A 16944-nucleotide genomic window follows, 5' to 3' on the forward strand; every position below is an offset into this window, starting at 1 on the left:
GCATATTATTGCAGTCAGTATTACAACATGCCAAAGTGAAAATTCTTTGCTCGCTGAGCTGTACTAGCGAAACATCATTGCAACATAATTTTGTACACTGTTTCACAGATGTTTCCATCCGTGACTGCTTCAAACCAAAATGACACAAAAAAATGAATAAATTAGTTATTTTGGACACCAGTGTTGGGGGTAATGCGTTACTAAGTAGTCAGACTTTTTAAAGGTAATGAGTAACGAAACGTGTTAGTTATTTAAGTAATCCCTTAATAGATATTTTTTTAAATACGTAGCTTTAAATCTTCTCTAGTAGCAAGTGGCAACAAAGGACGCAAAGATGGCAGCACCAGCTCTCCCAGATAAAGGACATGATACAAATACCAAAGCCACTCACACAGTTCCCATTCATTTCAAAACGATATGTAGCGTTGACTGAGCTCGGGTGAGCTTTTGCGATTCTGGCTTGGGAAGAAGTTCACTTTTTCAACTACATCGTTATTTCCCTTGCATATAACCAATCACAGCGGTTGCTGTTAGGTTTTACTGGAATCAACTTGCCTGTTGGGAGCTCTCCTGTTGTAACAACCAAAGTTTGATCAGAAATCATACTCCATTATTTCCAGGCAAACGATTGTTTAATCTGAATGAACAAATAGCTGCCACTTCAGAGCTATATTAACAACAAATGGTTAAGGAGAGCACTTAAATAAAGGTAATAAGGCAGCAGTGCTTGTTTGGGATTCCCAAGAGTACGCTTTCATTCCGCTAATAAACATTATGTAGCCCACATTGAATTTGGGAGGTGTTAATAGTAGTTTAATAACAGTCAAAACATTTTCATTTGTCAGCTATAGCTTATAGTAAATTAACACCTAAATACATGTTCTGTTTCTAAACGCGATTTTTCCGAATCATTTCAAAAACAGAATTAGTAAGTATTCACCTCTGAATTAAGTCATGAAACATTAATGGATTATACACATTATTGCAAAGAGATTTCAAATTGCTGTTTTCTTTTTGAGAAGGTATGTTTATCAGCGTATAATGCTACAGCTACTATTTTTGTTCCTCATCGTTCATCTGAATGGATCTATCTGGTATTGAAGTCTGCATACAGCGGGTAAAATAAATATGGAACAAGTAAAACATTTTCTCAGTAAACATATTTCCAAAGGTGCTATTGACATTAAATTGTCACCAGATGTTGGTAGCAACCCAAGTAATCCATACATACAAAAAAATTAAAATTTTACTTTAAAAGATCAAATTAATGTCAACTGCTAAAAATACTAGCTTAGTTTAGGAAAACATAAAAGCCAAAAAAAACCTATTAAAATTAAATTTAAATGGGAAAATACCGAACAGATATTTTTTGTGTGGAAACTGCAGGAGTCCCTCTCCTCCCCCGCAGTTTGTATTCCCACTGCAATGCCTCTCACTCACTACTGATAAATGTACAAGAAAAAAAACCATTCAGTTCATTGTATTCTATGTTGTATGTTTGGTAAATGTGGGCTTCATCAAAGCTTATTTTTAAGGAAATCTGACTCTGTTGTTTGAAGTAGGGATAGCCTAAGCTAATGTGTAACCCCCACTTTTCACATTGCACTGTTCTTAGCCCCAGGCTAAGACTGGCCATGGGCTAGCTTAGCCAGTTTTGTTAACCCTGGTCTAAGGTTTAACTCTAGACTCTTGTATTCCTATACCCTGGGCTAACAGACAAACACGACACTAGAATATTTTACATTCTATCTATGACAATCTACAAATGTTATGTATACGAATAATGTTACAAGTACACCACTGACACGCGATCAATGTTACACAACCACAATTCAATTAATGACTTCATGGCATTAGTTGATCAAGATGCCCAACCTGCCTGTATTTGCTATGACAACTCTGTTAAAACTACACAAAGAAAGAGAAAAACAGCTACGTAATTTAGTGAAAGGGCAGGTTTTGTGATGGGACAATAAACGTTCTATGGTTTTGTTCTTGACCCGTTTCACACAGGTTATTTTCACACCGTGTTTCTGGGGCTAGCCCTGAAAAGTCCATGCTAACCCTGCTCCAGAGCAGGGCCAGCTACCCATAGGCTAAGGGAGGTGCTAGCCCACTCCAAAATATGCCCTGGTCTAAGGTGCTGTGTGAACACCCCTAGTGATTCTGTTTTTAAAAGTTATGCTTACTGGGTTTAGTAAACTTCTGACCACATGCTCTGAAAAATGACTGATCCCCTGTCTTAAGCCCACATTTACCATACATACAACACAGAATGCTTCCAGTACAGGTTCTCATCCCTTGTCACTCAATGATGCAGGCAGCAGTTTGTTTACATTCTTTCAGCTTGCTAGCAATGCATACACTGAACAGGTTCTTCTAAAACAAGAACAACACTGAGTTCCATGTTGGAAATTGTTCTTGTTTAAATGTTTCATGTTTTCTGTATTGTATATTTAATGTGTGTCTTGTTCTCTGAAAAACACACAAAATATGCAGTACAGTTTGTTGGCTTTAGGATTAGGAAGTGAGCATTACCTAAAGGCACCAGTAAGATCTTAGATCGTAGATTATTATTAGACACTGCCATGACATTGAGAACAGCCACTGAGGGCTGCAATGTACATTTTCATCCTGTTAATGGTCAAATTACGTGTTTAAATTGAGAGCCAGAAACCAGCTTCATATTATTCTAGATACGATGATTTAGTTGCATTTGTTCAATCTTGCTCTTCCGGTTAGGAACTGGACTACGGGTATAGATGCTGTCAATCATTGATAAAGCACCAGCAGGCTAAAAGCAGCGTTCATCTCATCATTGCCATTTAAATGTTAATAAGGCATTGGATTAAATTTTTAGGGTGACCCTTTGCATTTGATGAACAGCCAAATTTGCAGCAAATTATTTGTTGTTGTCCCTATAATAGTAGTTTAACGGCAACAAGTGCACCAAGCCAATGCAACAACTGCCACAACCGGAAACAAGCAAGTATCTACTAACTTTATTATATGAGAGCTGATAAATTAGCTAACCAGCAATCAACTCAGTATGACAACTCACCCTTCACCAAGTTTCTCCAACACATCGAATACTTCCTCTGGCTGCTTGGTTAAATTGTCTTCACTAAGCTTCTTTAACTGCCTGTGGGGTAAAAAGAAAATGCATGCATGGTTTAGAAAACCAGTCAGAAAGATTTAGTTATAAATGTAACAATTTAGTAGGTGCTTTTATTTGTCCAATTTCACATTTTTGAATTAGACGTGTTTTGTTTTTTCCTCTCTGAGGCACAGGGTCCGAAATGAACACCCGTCAAGGGCCAAATGCGGGTAGATTATCCATTTGGCAAGTAAGTCTCAGAAGGCCATACGCCTTCTGAGAATGTTGGTACCAAAATAATAATGTAATAAAATCTTACATGATGGCTCGCAGGAAATGACTCTTTTGCATTACACTGAAATCCACCCATTAATTTGGCGAGAAAATATACGTTCATATTTGGGCTGCACAATATGGCCAAAAAAAATGCACATGTCCTTTTGATGTGGTTAAGAGCACGTCTTTGGCTAAGTAATATGTGATTGACACTATTATTTCTTTATGTCTCGATGAACTCTTCTCATAGAGTTAGGCTAGCAAAAGAAGGGATGTGTGCAGTGCAACAGCACCCCTGCCTCAGCTCTTCCAAGATAAAAATATTGAGTAAAATGTTTGAAGTAATGTTGTGTAAGAAGTATTTTGTCTGAAACCGAAAAAATACAGACAATCCACTTTTGGGAATGTTTACAAATTCAAATAATTTAAACATGAGTAGGCTAGAGCTAAAAATGCAAATTAGGATTATTTTGTTAGGACATTCTTTTCAGTGTTCTATGGGCTATTCTTTCAACACTGTATATGTCTTAGGCCTAGATATAATTGTGCTCATAAGTTTGCATACCCTGGCAGAAATTGTGACATTTTGGCATTGAATTAAAAAATATAACTGATCATACAAAGGAATTGTCTTTTGATCATATGAAGCCATTTATTATCATATAGTTGACTGGCTCCATTTTAAATCACAATGATAACAGAAATCACCCAAATGGGCCTGATCAAAAGTTTACATACCCTTGAATGTTTGGCCTTGTTACAGACACACAAGGTGACACACACAGGTGAAAATGGCAATTAAAGGTGAATTTCCCACACCTGTGGCTTTTTAAAGTGCAATTAGTGTCTGCGTATAAATAGTAAGGGTGGGACCATATGAGAATTTCATACCACGATTATCCTGGCAAAAATGATCCTGATTTTATCCCGATTAACAACAATCCCAATAACTCTGGTTTCTCGCTCAAAACGGCTGATTGGATATTCCATTACATAAATATTATTCTTGTGCATTTAAAAAGCCATTACAATAAAATAATACCAAAGAGGATTTTTAATAATTAACTAATACTATAATAAAATGTAAATCTCTAAATGTATATGTTTGCCAGCTTCATTGACAATACATTGCAAAGGATGTTTAGCGGCATTTTGAATTGCCATATGTACTGCATTTGCCTTCATTGCACATCTATACATTGCACATCTGTATCATACAACATTCTTAATACAAGTATATTTTCTGCCCTCTTCTATTCGCACTTCTTGTTAGATGTTAACTGCATTTCGTTTTCCTGCACTTGTATATGCTCACTGACAATAAAGTTGAATCTAATCTTAATTTCTTTTTTTGAGTAGTCAGGAATACATCAGTGATTTTTCAACTCACTTACCTGAGGATCAGGGTGAAAATAGATTAAATTTCTTACCGGTACTGACTTGTGGGTGCATGCACTTTCATACGCATTTTATGTGCCTTATTAGCTAAGGATAGGCCTATTTGATGTATTGATTCTTTATAATAATGTTATGATTAATTATAACAGCTCCCCGTTATGTTGTGCGCATCATGTATTGTGAAAATCATGCAGATCAACAATGTTATTTTGGCCAGAGAAAATGATATTCTATTCGTCTTTTCTTGTCATTTTTAGTAGGAAAGCGTTAACAATTAGCCTACAATATAAACAAAATTATAATAAGAAAGATATATGAATAATAATGTATATCCGATTAATATTTTCTACAATTTGCAGGTCAACAGTTTTTTTCTGCATGCATCTCTCGCATGTCTTCTAGGATAAATATAATTGGTTTGTTTGAGCTCAACATTGTTTCAACTGCTTATTTTCTGTGGAAATGGAATGGACAAGCTATTTGCATATAGCACGAAGTGGAGACGTGTTCAGAAGTTTTTTTGGTTAGACTAGTACTGTTGTAAAGGAATTGGAAAAATAGTTTATTCTTTATATCATTACAATACAACATTTAATTTAGATTTTAATTGTAATTGATAATATTCTTCTATTCACACTAGCAGAGCCATATGGCTTCATTGACCATACATTGCAGAGAATGTTTAGTGGCTTAGTACAACGAGATGAGATGTGCGCTCCACCTGTAAAATAAAACAAGCAGTCAAGGAAACTTCAGCGACTGGCAGAACTTTTTCAAGTCACTCGTGAGGATTATCCCAATTTATGAGTATCCCGATTACGGAATTTCTCCACGATTTCATAAGCATGAGTATTTTCCATTGCGATTAGTACTCAAATTGTCTATCATCCCAACCCTAATAGTCAATGTTTTTTTAGCTATCACTTGGATGCACTGAGCAGGCTAGATACTGAGCCATGGGGAGCAGAAAATAACTATCAAAAGACCTGCATAACAAGGTGATGGAACTTATATAAAGATGGAAAAGGATATAAAAAGATATCCAAAGCCTTGCAAATGCCAGTTAGTACTGTTTAATCGCTTATTAAGAAGTGGAAAATTCAGGGATCTCTTGATACCAAGCCAAGGGCAGGTAGACCAAGAAAGATTGCAGCCAAAACTGCCAGAAGAATTGTTTGGGATACAAATAAAAACCCACAGGTAACCTCAGGAGAAATACAGGTTGCTCTGGAAAAATACAGTGTGGTTGTTTCAAGGAGCACAATACAACGATACTTGAACAAAAATTAGCTGAATGGTCCAGCTGCTATAGAGAAGCCTTTACTGCTCGCCAATGCCACAAAAAAGCCCGGTTGCAATATGCCTGAGAGAACCTTGACACACCTCACAGCTTCTGGCACACTGTAATTTGGAGTCACAACCTTAAGCGCTGTTTGGATAGGGGTCAACAAGGCCTATAGTGAACAGAATACCATCTCCACTCTGAAGCATGGTGGTGGCTCACTGATGTTTTGAGCAATCTTGTAAAAATGTATGGCAAGATGAATGCAATATATGTTATCACTAAATACTGGCAGACAATATGCAATCTTCTGCGCGAAAGCAGCGCATGGGACGCTCATGACAATGACCCTAAGCACAAGGCCAAGTTGACCCTCCAGTGGTTACAGCAGAAAAAGGTGAAGGTTCTGGAGTCTACTGACCTTAATATCATTGAGCCACTCTGGAGAGATCTCAAATGTGTGGTTCATGCAAGGTGACCAAAGACTTTGCCAAGAAGAATGGGCAGCTATTCCACCTGCAAGAATTCGGGGCCTCATTGACATCTAACACAAAAGACTGCACGCTGTCATTGATGAAACAGTAAGGATATTTGAAGCGAGAGATATCTTCCAGATTGAAGACTCTACTCTGTCTACAAGCTACGTTGTCTATACGTTTAAAAGTTGCAGCGTTACTACAGCATCAATGCACTGTGATACAGTAATTAATTAAAAATGGAATGCTGCGCAGAATAAGTTGCAGAATGTTTGGTCTTGTGTATGCTTTGGATTTATCCAATGTATGCCTTAAATTGTATGTGTTGAAGCAGGGCGGAAGTGGTAGCAAGTAGTAACAGTGAATGTCAAACTTCTTTTGCACTTATAGCAAACTTATATATAGCAACATATATGCTTACATAAACCAATACTGGAAGTTATTTACCACCAATTTACATGGAGTACTTGGGTCTGATATTATCAGTAAGTTAAACACTATGTGGTAATCACCTGTAGTGATTCACAACCCTATCATGTACAACAAATATAGTAATGAAAGTTCAGGGATTAATAAAGGGGGGACGGTTAATACATACCTTGTCACATGGATATAAGTAGTAATGATAATGAGTATAACTGTTATTATGCCTACTAACCCTTTTGTGAGATTTATGGTATTGCATGTCCTAAGTGAGTGTTATTTCTGTTAATTCCTAGAACCACACAAACACACACACACTTACACTCAAGTCAACCAATGTAAAGGAGTTGTTCTATTGTGGTGAATAAAGGACATCAACGAATACTACGCCTGGTACCTAACCAGGTGCCTTGTGACTGTTCATTCTTCTAACCAGGAATAGAAGTGTATTTCATAGGCTATGTATATTACAAGTGGAACGTGAAGGAACCGAAAAATTTCCATTCTATGTCTATTTACACATGTATACCTACAGTGGGGAGAACAAGTATTTGATACACTGCCGATTTTGCAGGATTTCCTACTTATAATCATGTAGAAGTCTGTCATTTTTATCATAGGTACACTTCAACTGTAAGAGACGGAATCTAAAACAAAGATCACATTGTATGACTTTTAAATAATTAACTTGCATTTTATTGCATGACATAAGTATTTGATCACCTACCAACCAGTAAGAATTCTGGCACTCACAGACCTGTTAGTTTTTCTTTAAGTCCTCCTGTTCTCCACTCATTACCTGTATTAACTGCACCTGTTTGAACTTGTTACCTGTATAAAAGACACCTGTCCACACACTCAATCAAACTGACTCCAACCTCTCCACAATGGCCAAGAGCAGAGAGCTGTTTAAGGACATCAGGGATAAAATTGTCGACCTGCACAAGGCTGGGATGGGCTACAGGACAATAGGCAAGCTGCTTGGTGAGAAGGCAACAACTGCTGGCGCAATTATTAGAAAATGGAGAAGTTCAAGATGACGGTCAATCTCCCTCGGTCTGGGGCAACATGCAATTAAAATATGCCGTCATGGATTAAAATCCTGCAGCGCAAGCAAGTCCCCCTGCTCAAGCTAGCGCATGTCCAGGCCCATCTGACGTTTGCCATTGACCATCTGGATGATCCAGAGGAGGAATGGGATAAGGTCATGTGGTCTGATGAGACAAAAAGAGAGCTTTTTGGTCTAAACTCCACTCGCCGTGTTTGGAGGAAGAAGAAGGATGAGTTCAACCCCAAGAACACCATCCCAACCGTGAATCATGGAGGTGGAAACATCATTCTGTGGGGATGCTTTTCTGCAAAGGGGACAGGACGACTGCGCCATATTGAGGGGAGGATGGATGGGGCCATGTATCGCGAGATCTTGGCCAACAACCTCCTTCCCTCAGTAAGAGCATTGAACACGAGCATTGAACAACGACCCGAAACACACAGTCAGGGCAACTAAGGAGTGGCTCTGTAAGAAGCATCTCAATGACCTGGAGTGTCCTAGCCAGTCTCCAGACCTGAACCCAATAGAAAATCTTTGGAGGGAGCTGAAAGTCCGTATTGCCCAGCGACAGCCCCGAAAACTGAATGATCTGGAGAAGGTCTGTATGGAGGAGTGGGCCAAAATCCCTGCTGCAGTGTGTGCAAACCTGGTCAAGAACTACAGGAAACATATGATCTCTGTAACTGCAAACAAAGGTTTCTGTACCAAATATTAAGTTCTGCCTTTCTGATGTATCAAATACTTATGTCATGCAATAAAATGCACATTAATTACTTAAAAATCATACAATGTGATTTTCTGGATTTTTGTTTTAGATTCCGTCACTCACAGTTGAAGAGTACCTATGATAAAAATTACAGACTTCTACATGCTTTGTAAGTGGGAAAACATGCAAAATCGGCAATATATCAAATACTTGTTCTCCCCACTGTATTTGCCATTGGAACCCATTAACGCCATCATTTTGAATATGTAAAAACTCTCAAACTTCTTTCCTCTGGCCCAAAGGACTGATCTTAATGTTACTTCATATTTTGCCTGTCCCTATGAAGATCTTCATATTTATATGAACAAACTCTTTTTGTGTAAGAATCTCGCTTTACAATCATGAAACAACCAAATGGGACCAAGCAATTTCCAATGAACCGCAAGGTTGTGCTATTCATTTGGCCAGATTTGCTCTCATTTCTCAAAAGTCTGAAAAGAGGGTAAGGTAATTTCACAAATAAAATGTTTGCCATTGGAAGCCTTAAGGTTCACCATGATGGACATTTTGAAAAAATCACCCATGCCACATTTGGTGCCACTGGGTCCATATGTGTTTCTCACCGCAAATGGTGCAGAAAGGATGTGAAGTGCTGTTTGCTGAAACCCACTCAATGCTGCTTGCAGCTTTAATATGTATTTGAATTTATCTTAACACATTTAGCTTCCTTAAATGTAAAGCGTATGACTTGCTGTAATGTTTGGACCGCTCTAGACTTTTACAGTATGACATTGTACCGTTTTGACACTGTCAATTTATTATCTACTGTACTTTCACTTTGGCTAGTTGGCTCTTGGCTGAAGAAGTTGCAGTTTGCCGGGGCAACTGAAGACATGATGTCTGATATGGAGACTGACCACGGTGAATTTTTGGTTTCCTCTCCTAGCTGGCGCTCTGCTGAGTTTGAGTACCTGATCAAATCAGTTGACGAATGAAGGAGAGCCATCCGCTCTTATGGGGAGAAGAGGCTTTGCCAAAATGACCATTACAGCCCTGCTCTGGACACATGACTGCTCAGAACATTTCAAGAGAAGAGAGGCTGTGGTTTACCAGGCAACTGTGGAGATGATGTCTGGTGTGGATACTGGATTTTTGGTTTCCTGTTCAAATTAGCTGACTAGCGAAGGTCACTTGAACTGGACTGATTTACACACACACACACACACACAACACACACACACTCAATTGCTGCTACCAGACACTACTTTATATAGGTTTTAGTATCTTTATTAGGGTGTAGTTATTTTGTTGTCCATTACTTAAAATGTTTTGCTATTTGTTTTTAGCATTTCTTTTGGTGCATTGCTGTGAGGTTAGTATTGCGTACTAACCTAAGGTTTCATTCACATTGACAATTTATTTTCTATTGTTACTCAAAATGTTTGGCCGCCAGTGCCCTTTGGATAACTTTCTATTATTGTATTGCAGCTAGCATACTCCTTGAACTCTGCGCTGTGTTGTGTCTAAAGATGTTTGATCAAATTGCTTGTGTTAGTGTTTTTCCTTTCCTCCATTTTGAAATGTTGCAGAGCAGAGCATGCACTTTTGTCATTGCTGACATCTCCGTCTTCCCACTCTACCAATCTGAATTCTATATTCTGTACTTATGCGGCCAGAGGAAAAAACTATTGAGTTTCACTTAATGTTTCCATGACGTGGTATCAGTGTGTGGTATCAGCATATTTCTATAAGTACAAGTAAATGAGGCCAGTATCGGCCTGATACCCAATACTGGTATCGGTGCATCCCTATTTGTGGTGGAAGTAAACTTAATAAAAAACGTTAGTCAGTTTAACACAATAATTCATGGTGTCTAGCTAAATATAAAAATTTGGCATGGTGTCAGTGCATGACAAAATCTAATGTAGAGACGCAATTTTACGATGAGGTAGTATCACAATTGGTCCCAATACTGGCATACTATATACAAAACAGTATGTGTACTTCACCATCATCCATGATGTACGTACTTGTAGCACGTAGTGTGTAATATGCGATTTGAGATTCAGCCAACGCTTTTGATTTCCTCATAGTTTACATAGCGTAGTGGTTAGCTATTCAACTGTTATTGTATGGGCAACCATCTACAGTAATCTTTGTACACATTTGGTCTGTTAATAAACGTTATGTTGCCTGTGTTATTTCAGCAAAAATGTAATGCCTGGGATAAAAGTTGCATCTGGAGACTATACGAAGGATGACTGACTAACAGCATGCCCTATGGTCTTGTGGGAGCATACTCGACCTTCAATAGTTTTACCCTGGTTTGATTCCCCTCTCAGACATTTCACATTTGTTCTCCTAGAAATATTTATCCACTCTGTACTTTTCAGCCGTCGCACAACATTATATATCCACTCTGTAATACAATGAATCTCCTATATTTAAGAGAATAAATGTATTACATGAACATTTTATACTGTTATTGTTTTCTAGAGAAACGAACCAGCCATGGAGTGATTGGAATCTATGTTTTAGTTACAGTTAGGCTGTATAGCTATTAGCTAGCCATCTACAAAAATCTTTGTAGTACACTTTAGTTCCATTAATAAACATTCTGTTGCCCACATTATGTCAGCAAAAATGTATTGGCTGGGGTAAAAGTAAAATTTGGAGATGATAGAGCTGAACTGATTACCAGCAGTCCAAGTGGTCTTGTTGGAATATCCCCGACCATCAATATTTTGACCCCAGTTCAATACCCCTCTCAGACGTTCACATGACAAAATTCAGACGTCTGGATGACAAAATTAAGGTGTTGCCAATAACTTGTGGAGCCCTCTAATAACTATTTACATACTTAACTGATGTTAACTTACATAATTACTGATTTAAAAAGTTATATACTTGGCACAGTTAATCAAATAATCCAATTCATTGTTACCTACAAAAATGATTTAGCTACAAAACACTATGTAAATTTAGGCGTAAATCTAAAGGTGGTTGAAAGTGTAGAACATGATGAGTTAAGCAAATATCTGGGTTAACTTAGCTTTTCTATCTAGTGAACTCAATGTATTGATAACAAGAAACCAGGCAAGCGTAGTTCAGCCGGCCCACAATAGAAAGTGTTGCCATCTCAAGATTCGAACACGGGTCGCCCACGTGAAAGGCTGTGTCGTTAACCACTACACCCCAGAGCTGTATATTTGCATTTGGTGTCAGTATAGCCTCTTGTCTCTATTCTGAACATATCCTCTTTTGCCACTGGCCGTTTTAATAGTTAATTGGCCATTTGTGAATTACATTGATACAGTTAAACTGACTAACTTTTCTTACTAAGTTTACCTCCACCGCCAAATGGCGTCTGTGGTGGAGGTATGGTGTTGCCACTGGCTGTTTTAACAGCATATTAGCCAGTAATATGCTTTACCGGTATCTACTAACTTACTGGAATAGTCATAAGAATTAAGCAATTGCTAGCGAGTCTGCCAAAGCTATTTCATTTCATGGAATAAGAACTTATTTTTTTCTTTCATAGCAAAACAACGTACTCTCATTCATGAATTACATTTATACAATAACTATCAATAAAGGCGACGATAACTAACTTTTTCATCAAGTGAAAAGACGTGAGAATCGTGGAATCTACCAAAATGTATAAATGTTGTTGCTCTCAATAGATTCAAACTTAAGTCTTCCACATGAGAGGCACTGTCTTTAACCACTACGGCACGGCATTACAAGTTTCAGCAGTCGCTAAACTCCATTGATGATTGTGTTAAACTGACTGTATTGCCCCCGGCCGTTTTAACAGCTTATTAGCCAGTAATAGGCTTACTAGTATCTACTAACTTCCTAGGAATAAACAGCTTATTAGCCTGTATGTTAAGCCAGCAGTGGATTGATTTCCTGCCTGTTGGGCCCTGTCTGGTGCCTCCCCCAGAATGAAGATTAACTTTTCTATGCCAGAAACGCAATATTACCGTATACAGTTTCACTTAAGGCTTACAACGTAACTACTGTATGTTAAGCCAGCAAATGTGGTTGTCTATCCTGACCCAAAACGCATGCACGGATGCGTACTTCGAAAATCCACCAGAAACAGTCACAATATAACCATAAACTGTGTTATTTCAGGCTTACTATAATGTAAACTGAAGAAAATTATAAATGCCATACTTTTGTTTTTGCCCCCATTTATCATGAGCTGACCTCAAAGATCTAAGACTTTCTCTATGTACACAAAAGTATTTCTCTCAAATACTGTTCACAAATCTTTCTAAATCTGTGTTAGTGAGCACTTCTCCTTTGCCGAGATAATAAGTTTTGAGGGAGCGTGCAATTGGCATGCTGACTGCAGGAATGTCCACCAGAGCTGTTGCCCGTGAATTGAATGTTAATTTCACTACCAAAGGCGTTTCATAGAATGTGACAGTACATCCAACTGGCCTCACAACCGCAGACCATGTGTAACCACACCAGCCCAGGACCTCCACATCTAGCATCTTCACCTCCAAGATCGTCTGAGACCAGACACCCGGACAGCTGCTGCAACAATCGGTTTGCATTACCAAAGAATTTCTGCACAAACAGTCAGAAACCGTCTCAGGGAAGGTCATCTACATGCTCGTCGTCCTCATCAGGGTCTCGACCTGACTGCAGTTCGTTGTCGTAACCAACTTGAGTTGGCAAATGCTCACATTCGATGGCGTCTGGCACTTTGGAGAGGTGTTCTCTTCATGGATGAATCCCGGTTTTCACTGTACAGGGCAGATGACAGACGTATGGCGTCGTGTGGGTGAGCGGTTTGCTGATGTCAACATTGTGGATTGAGTGGCCCATGGTGGCGGTGGGGTTATGGTATGGGCAGGCGTGTGTTATGGACAACGAACACAGGTACATTTTATTGATGGCATTTTGAATGCACAGAGATAACGTGACGAGATCCTGAGGCCCATTGTTGTGCCATTCATCCAGGACCATCACCTCATGTTGCAGCATGATAATGCACGGCCCCATTTTGCAAGGATCTGTACACAATTCCTGGAAGCTGAAAACATCCCAGTTCTTGCATGGCCAGCATACTCTCCGGACATGTCACCCATTGAACATGTTTGGGATGCTCTGGATCGGCGAATACGACAGCGTGTTCCAGGTCCTGACAATATCCAGCAACTTTGCACAGCCATCAACAACCTGATCAACTCCAATACAGTGAAACAGTAAATAGCCAAATGTAAGCCTCTTCTTAAAAAACTAATCTAATCTGGATCCCGACATATTAAACAATTATAGGCCAATATCGAATCTCCTGTTCCTCTCAAAAATCTTAGAAAAAATGTGTTTCCCAACAACTTAATGCCTTCTTGAAAACAAAAAACATGTAGGAAATGCTCCAGTCCGGTTTCAGGCACCATCATAGTACTGAGACTGCAACAAATGACCTTCTAATGGCCTCAGACCAAGGTTTCGCATCCGTTCTGTTGCTTCTTGATCTTAGTGCTTCATTCGACACTATTGATAACTCCCTTCTCTTGGAGAGACTGGAAACCCATATTGGGCTACGTGGACATGTTCTAGCCTGGTTTAAATCTTATTTATCTGAAAGATATCAGTTTGTTAGTGTGGATGGCATATCCTCTGACAAGTCAAAGGTATGTTTTGGTGTTCCTCAAGGCTTGGTTCTGGGCCCATTATTGTTCTCACTATACATGCTGCCTCTGGGTAATGTAATCCGGAATCACAATGTCAACTTTCACTGTTAGACAGTTATATATTTCAATGAAGCATGGAGAAGCCCCAAAATTAGCTACTTTGGAACCATGCGTTTCAGATATTAGGAAGTGGATGACAGAGAACAACTTGCTTATAAACTCAAGAAAAACAAAAATGCTAATTTTAGGACCCAAGAAACAAAGAGCGTTGTTAGCAGATCTCACTGTGAACCTCGACGGCTGCATGGTCGTATCCCGAAAATTTAAAAAAAAAACTTGGCGTTACCTTTGACCCTGACCTCTCCTTTGAAGAACATAAAATATGTCTCACAAGTTGCTTATTTTCATCTTCGAAACATTGCAAAAATCAGAAACCTTCTATCAAAAACTGATGCAGAAAAACTAATCCATGCTTTTGTTACTTCTAGACTAGATTACTGCAATGCTCTACTTTCCGGGGTACTCTGACAAATCAATGAATAAACTTAAATTAGTGCTGCACACGGCTGCTAGAATCCTAACTAGAACAAAAAATGTTGAACACATTACTCCTGTACTAGCCTCTTTACACTGGCTGCCTGTTAGGGTCAAGGTTATAATCGTTAACGGAAACGAACGAAAAAACGAAAAGTAGGTGGGAAAAAACATTGTCGTTAACTGAAATAAAAATAAAAACGAGGCATTACAAAAAAACAATAACTAACTAAAACTGGAATGTCTTTCCTTTTTTAAAGCTATTTAAAACACGCAGAGTATTCGCTCAGCTCTGTTTCCTTTCCCTGCTCTCCCTCCGTCTCTCTGTCACTCACATACACACACACACCCCTCCCCTCCGTGCACACCGCGTCTCCATGAGAACGAGTGTTCGACGTTGAAGCAAGTTCGCGAAAGGTTGGTATCTTGTGTACACCTTTAAACAATCACACATTAAAAAGTGGTATAAAAATATTTTAAATTCTGAATATAATTTTGTCAGTGTGTTAATGTCTACCCGAGAAGCGATTGTGCCTTCTTTAGAAAGTTAACTAGTCGCAAGTTTGAGGTAAAATGCACTTGGGTTGTCGATGTCAAAACACTATAAGCTGTGATTCAAATATTAAATAATGTTATGTCCTTTTTACTTTTACACTGAATGTTTGCTGCTTCAATCCAGATGAGTAGGCAGAAGGCTATTGTATAAATTTAGAATAGGGTGTGAAAATTGTACAGCTGTGGTATTTGCGGTTCATCATGTATGTCTTCTTTAGTCTGTTGGCAATTTAGTTTTTTGTCTTGGCACACGTCACTTCCACATGACTGTTTACATATTTGTGCCCATATGTACATTTTATGTACTGGTTTTATTGTTGAATGAATATTTTCTAAAATTGTATGATGTTTTTGTTGAGTTATTATTACACAAAACTTTTTCTGAACTTTTTGAATCTTGCCCCTGACAAATAGCCCATATTACAAAAAATGACTAAAACTAACACTAAAACTAATAAAAACTAAACTAAAACTAAGCATTTAAAAAAAAAAAAAAAAAAACTAAACTAGCAAACCCACTTTAAAAACTAATTAAAACTAAACTGAATTTGAAAACAAAAAGTCAAAACGAAATAAAAATAAAAACTAATAAAAAATGCAAAACTATAATAACCTTGGTTAGGGTTAGGGCTGATTTTAAGTTTTTATTGTAAACCTATAAATCAATATATGGACTCCTACTTACCTTGCTGAAATGATCCAGCCATACATACCTATACGTAACCTACGATCGCAAGATGCAGGCCTTTTAATTGTACCTAGAATCTCTAAATAAACAGCCGGAGGCAGGGCCTTTTCTCATAGCTCCACTACTGTGGAATGATTTGCCAAATAAGGTTAGAAATGCAAACTCAGTGCAAACTTTCAAATTTCAAAAGACTCATCTCTACAGCAAGGTCTATGATTAGGTGTAGCCTGACCCAGGGGCGCAAAAGTGACCAGAAAGGCTTGATACTGTCCAACCTTGCTGTCTTGCCAGATGGGCTCTCATCGCCACTGGGATGGCCGCCCACTAATGCCTCTCGGGGGCGGAGTCACTGGCTTGTTGTTGTCTCTCTGTTGCACACTTGTGCAATTGGGCTGTACTCTGCAGCCAATACTTGGTCCTCATTCAGGGTTGTTGCAGTTGGTGGGTGTCCCTTTGGCTGATGCTCGGTAATGTGAGTGGATGTGTACATTACACAAGAGTCCCAAGATCTTACGCTGCTATATTATTGTGCTGGGGGAGTAGGGTCAGTTCTCCTTCTCCACTATGATCTCCTTCTCCAATATAAATCCTTGTTTATATGAGGAATGCATTTAATTTTCCCAGTCTCCTCCCGTTTTGAACTTAGGAGGGCATGAGGTCCTGGCCCACATCTGCGGAGGACCTGGCTTGGAGGACCCGTTGCTGTCCCTGTCCAGAGTCCTCCTGGTTGTGTTGCAGATCGAGACGATGCCTGCCAATTTCAGCTGATACTGTGCACCTCCCCTGTGTTGTCCCTTTCCT

At 38.8% G+C, this 16944-nt stretch overlaps 1 protein-coding gene across 1 annotated transcript in view; it reads right to left on the reverse strand.

The window, feature by feature from the left end:
- LOC105010087 (serine/threonine-protein kinase 4) overlaps positions 1-16944 on the reverse strand; it is a 74350-nt gene that overhangs the window by 46265 nt on the left and 11141 nt on the right. The window contains 1 exon segment of the mRNA XM_013131227.3: positions 3062-3142. Within this exon segment, the coding sequence (XP_012986681.2) occupies positions 3062-3142 (81 nt within the window).

Source organism: Esox lucius, chromosome 17, assembly GCF_011004845.1.
Source record: "Esox lucius isolate fEsoLuc1 chromosome 17, fEsoLuc1.pri, whole genome shotgun sequence".
NCBI lineage: Eukaryota > Metazoa > Chordata > Actinopteri > Esociformes > Esocidae > Esox > Esox lucius.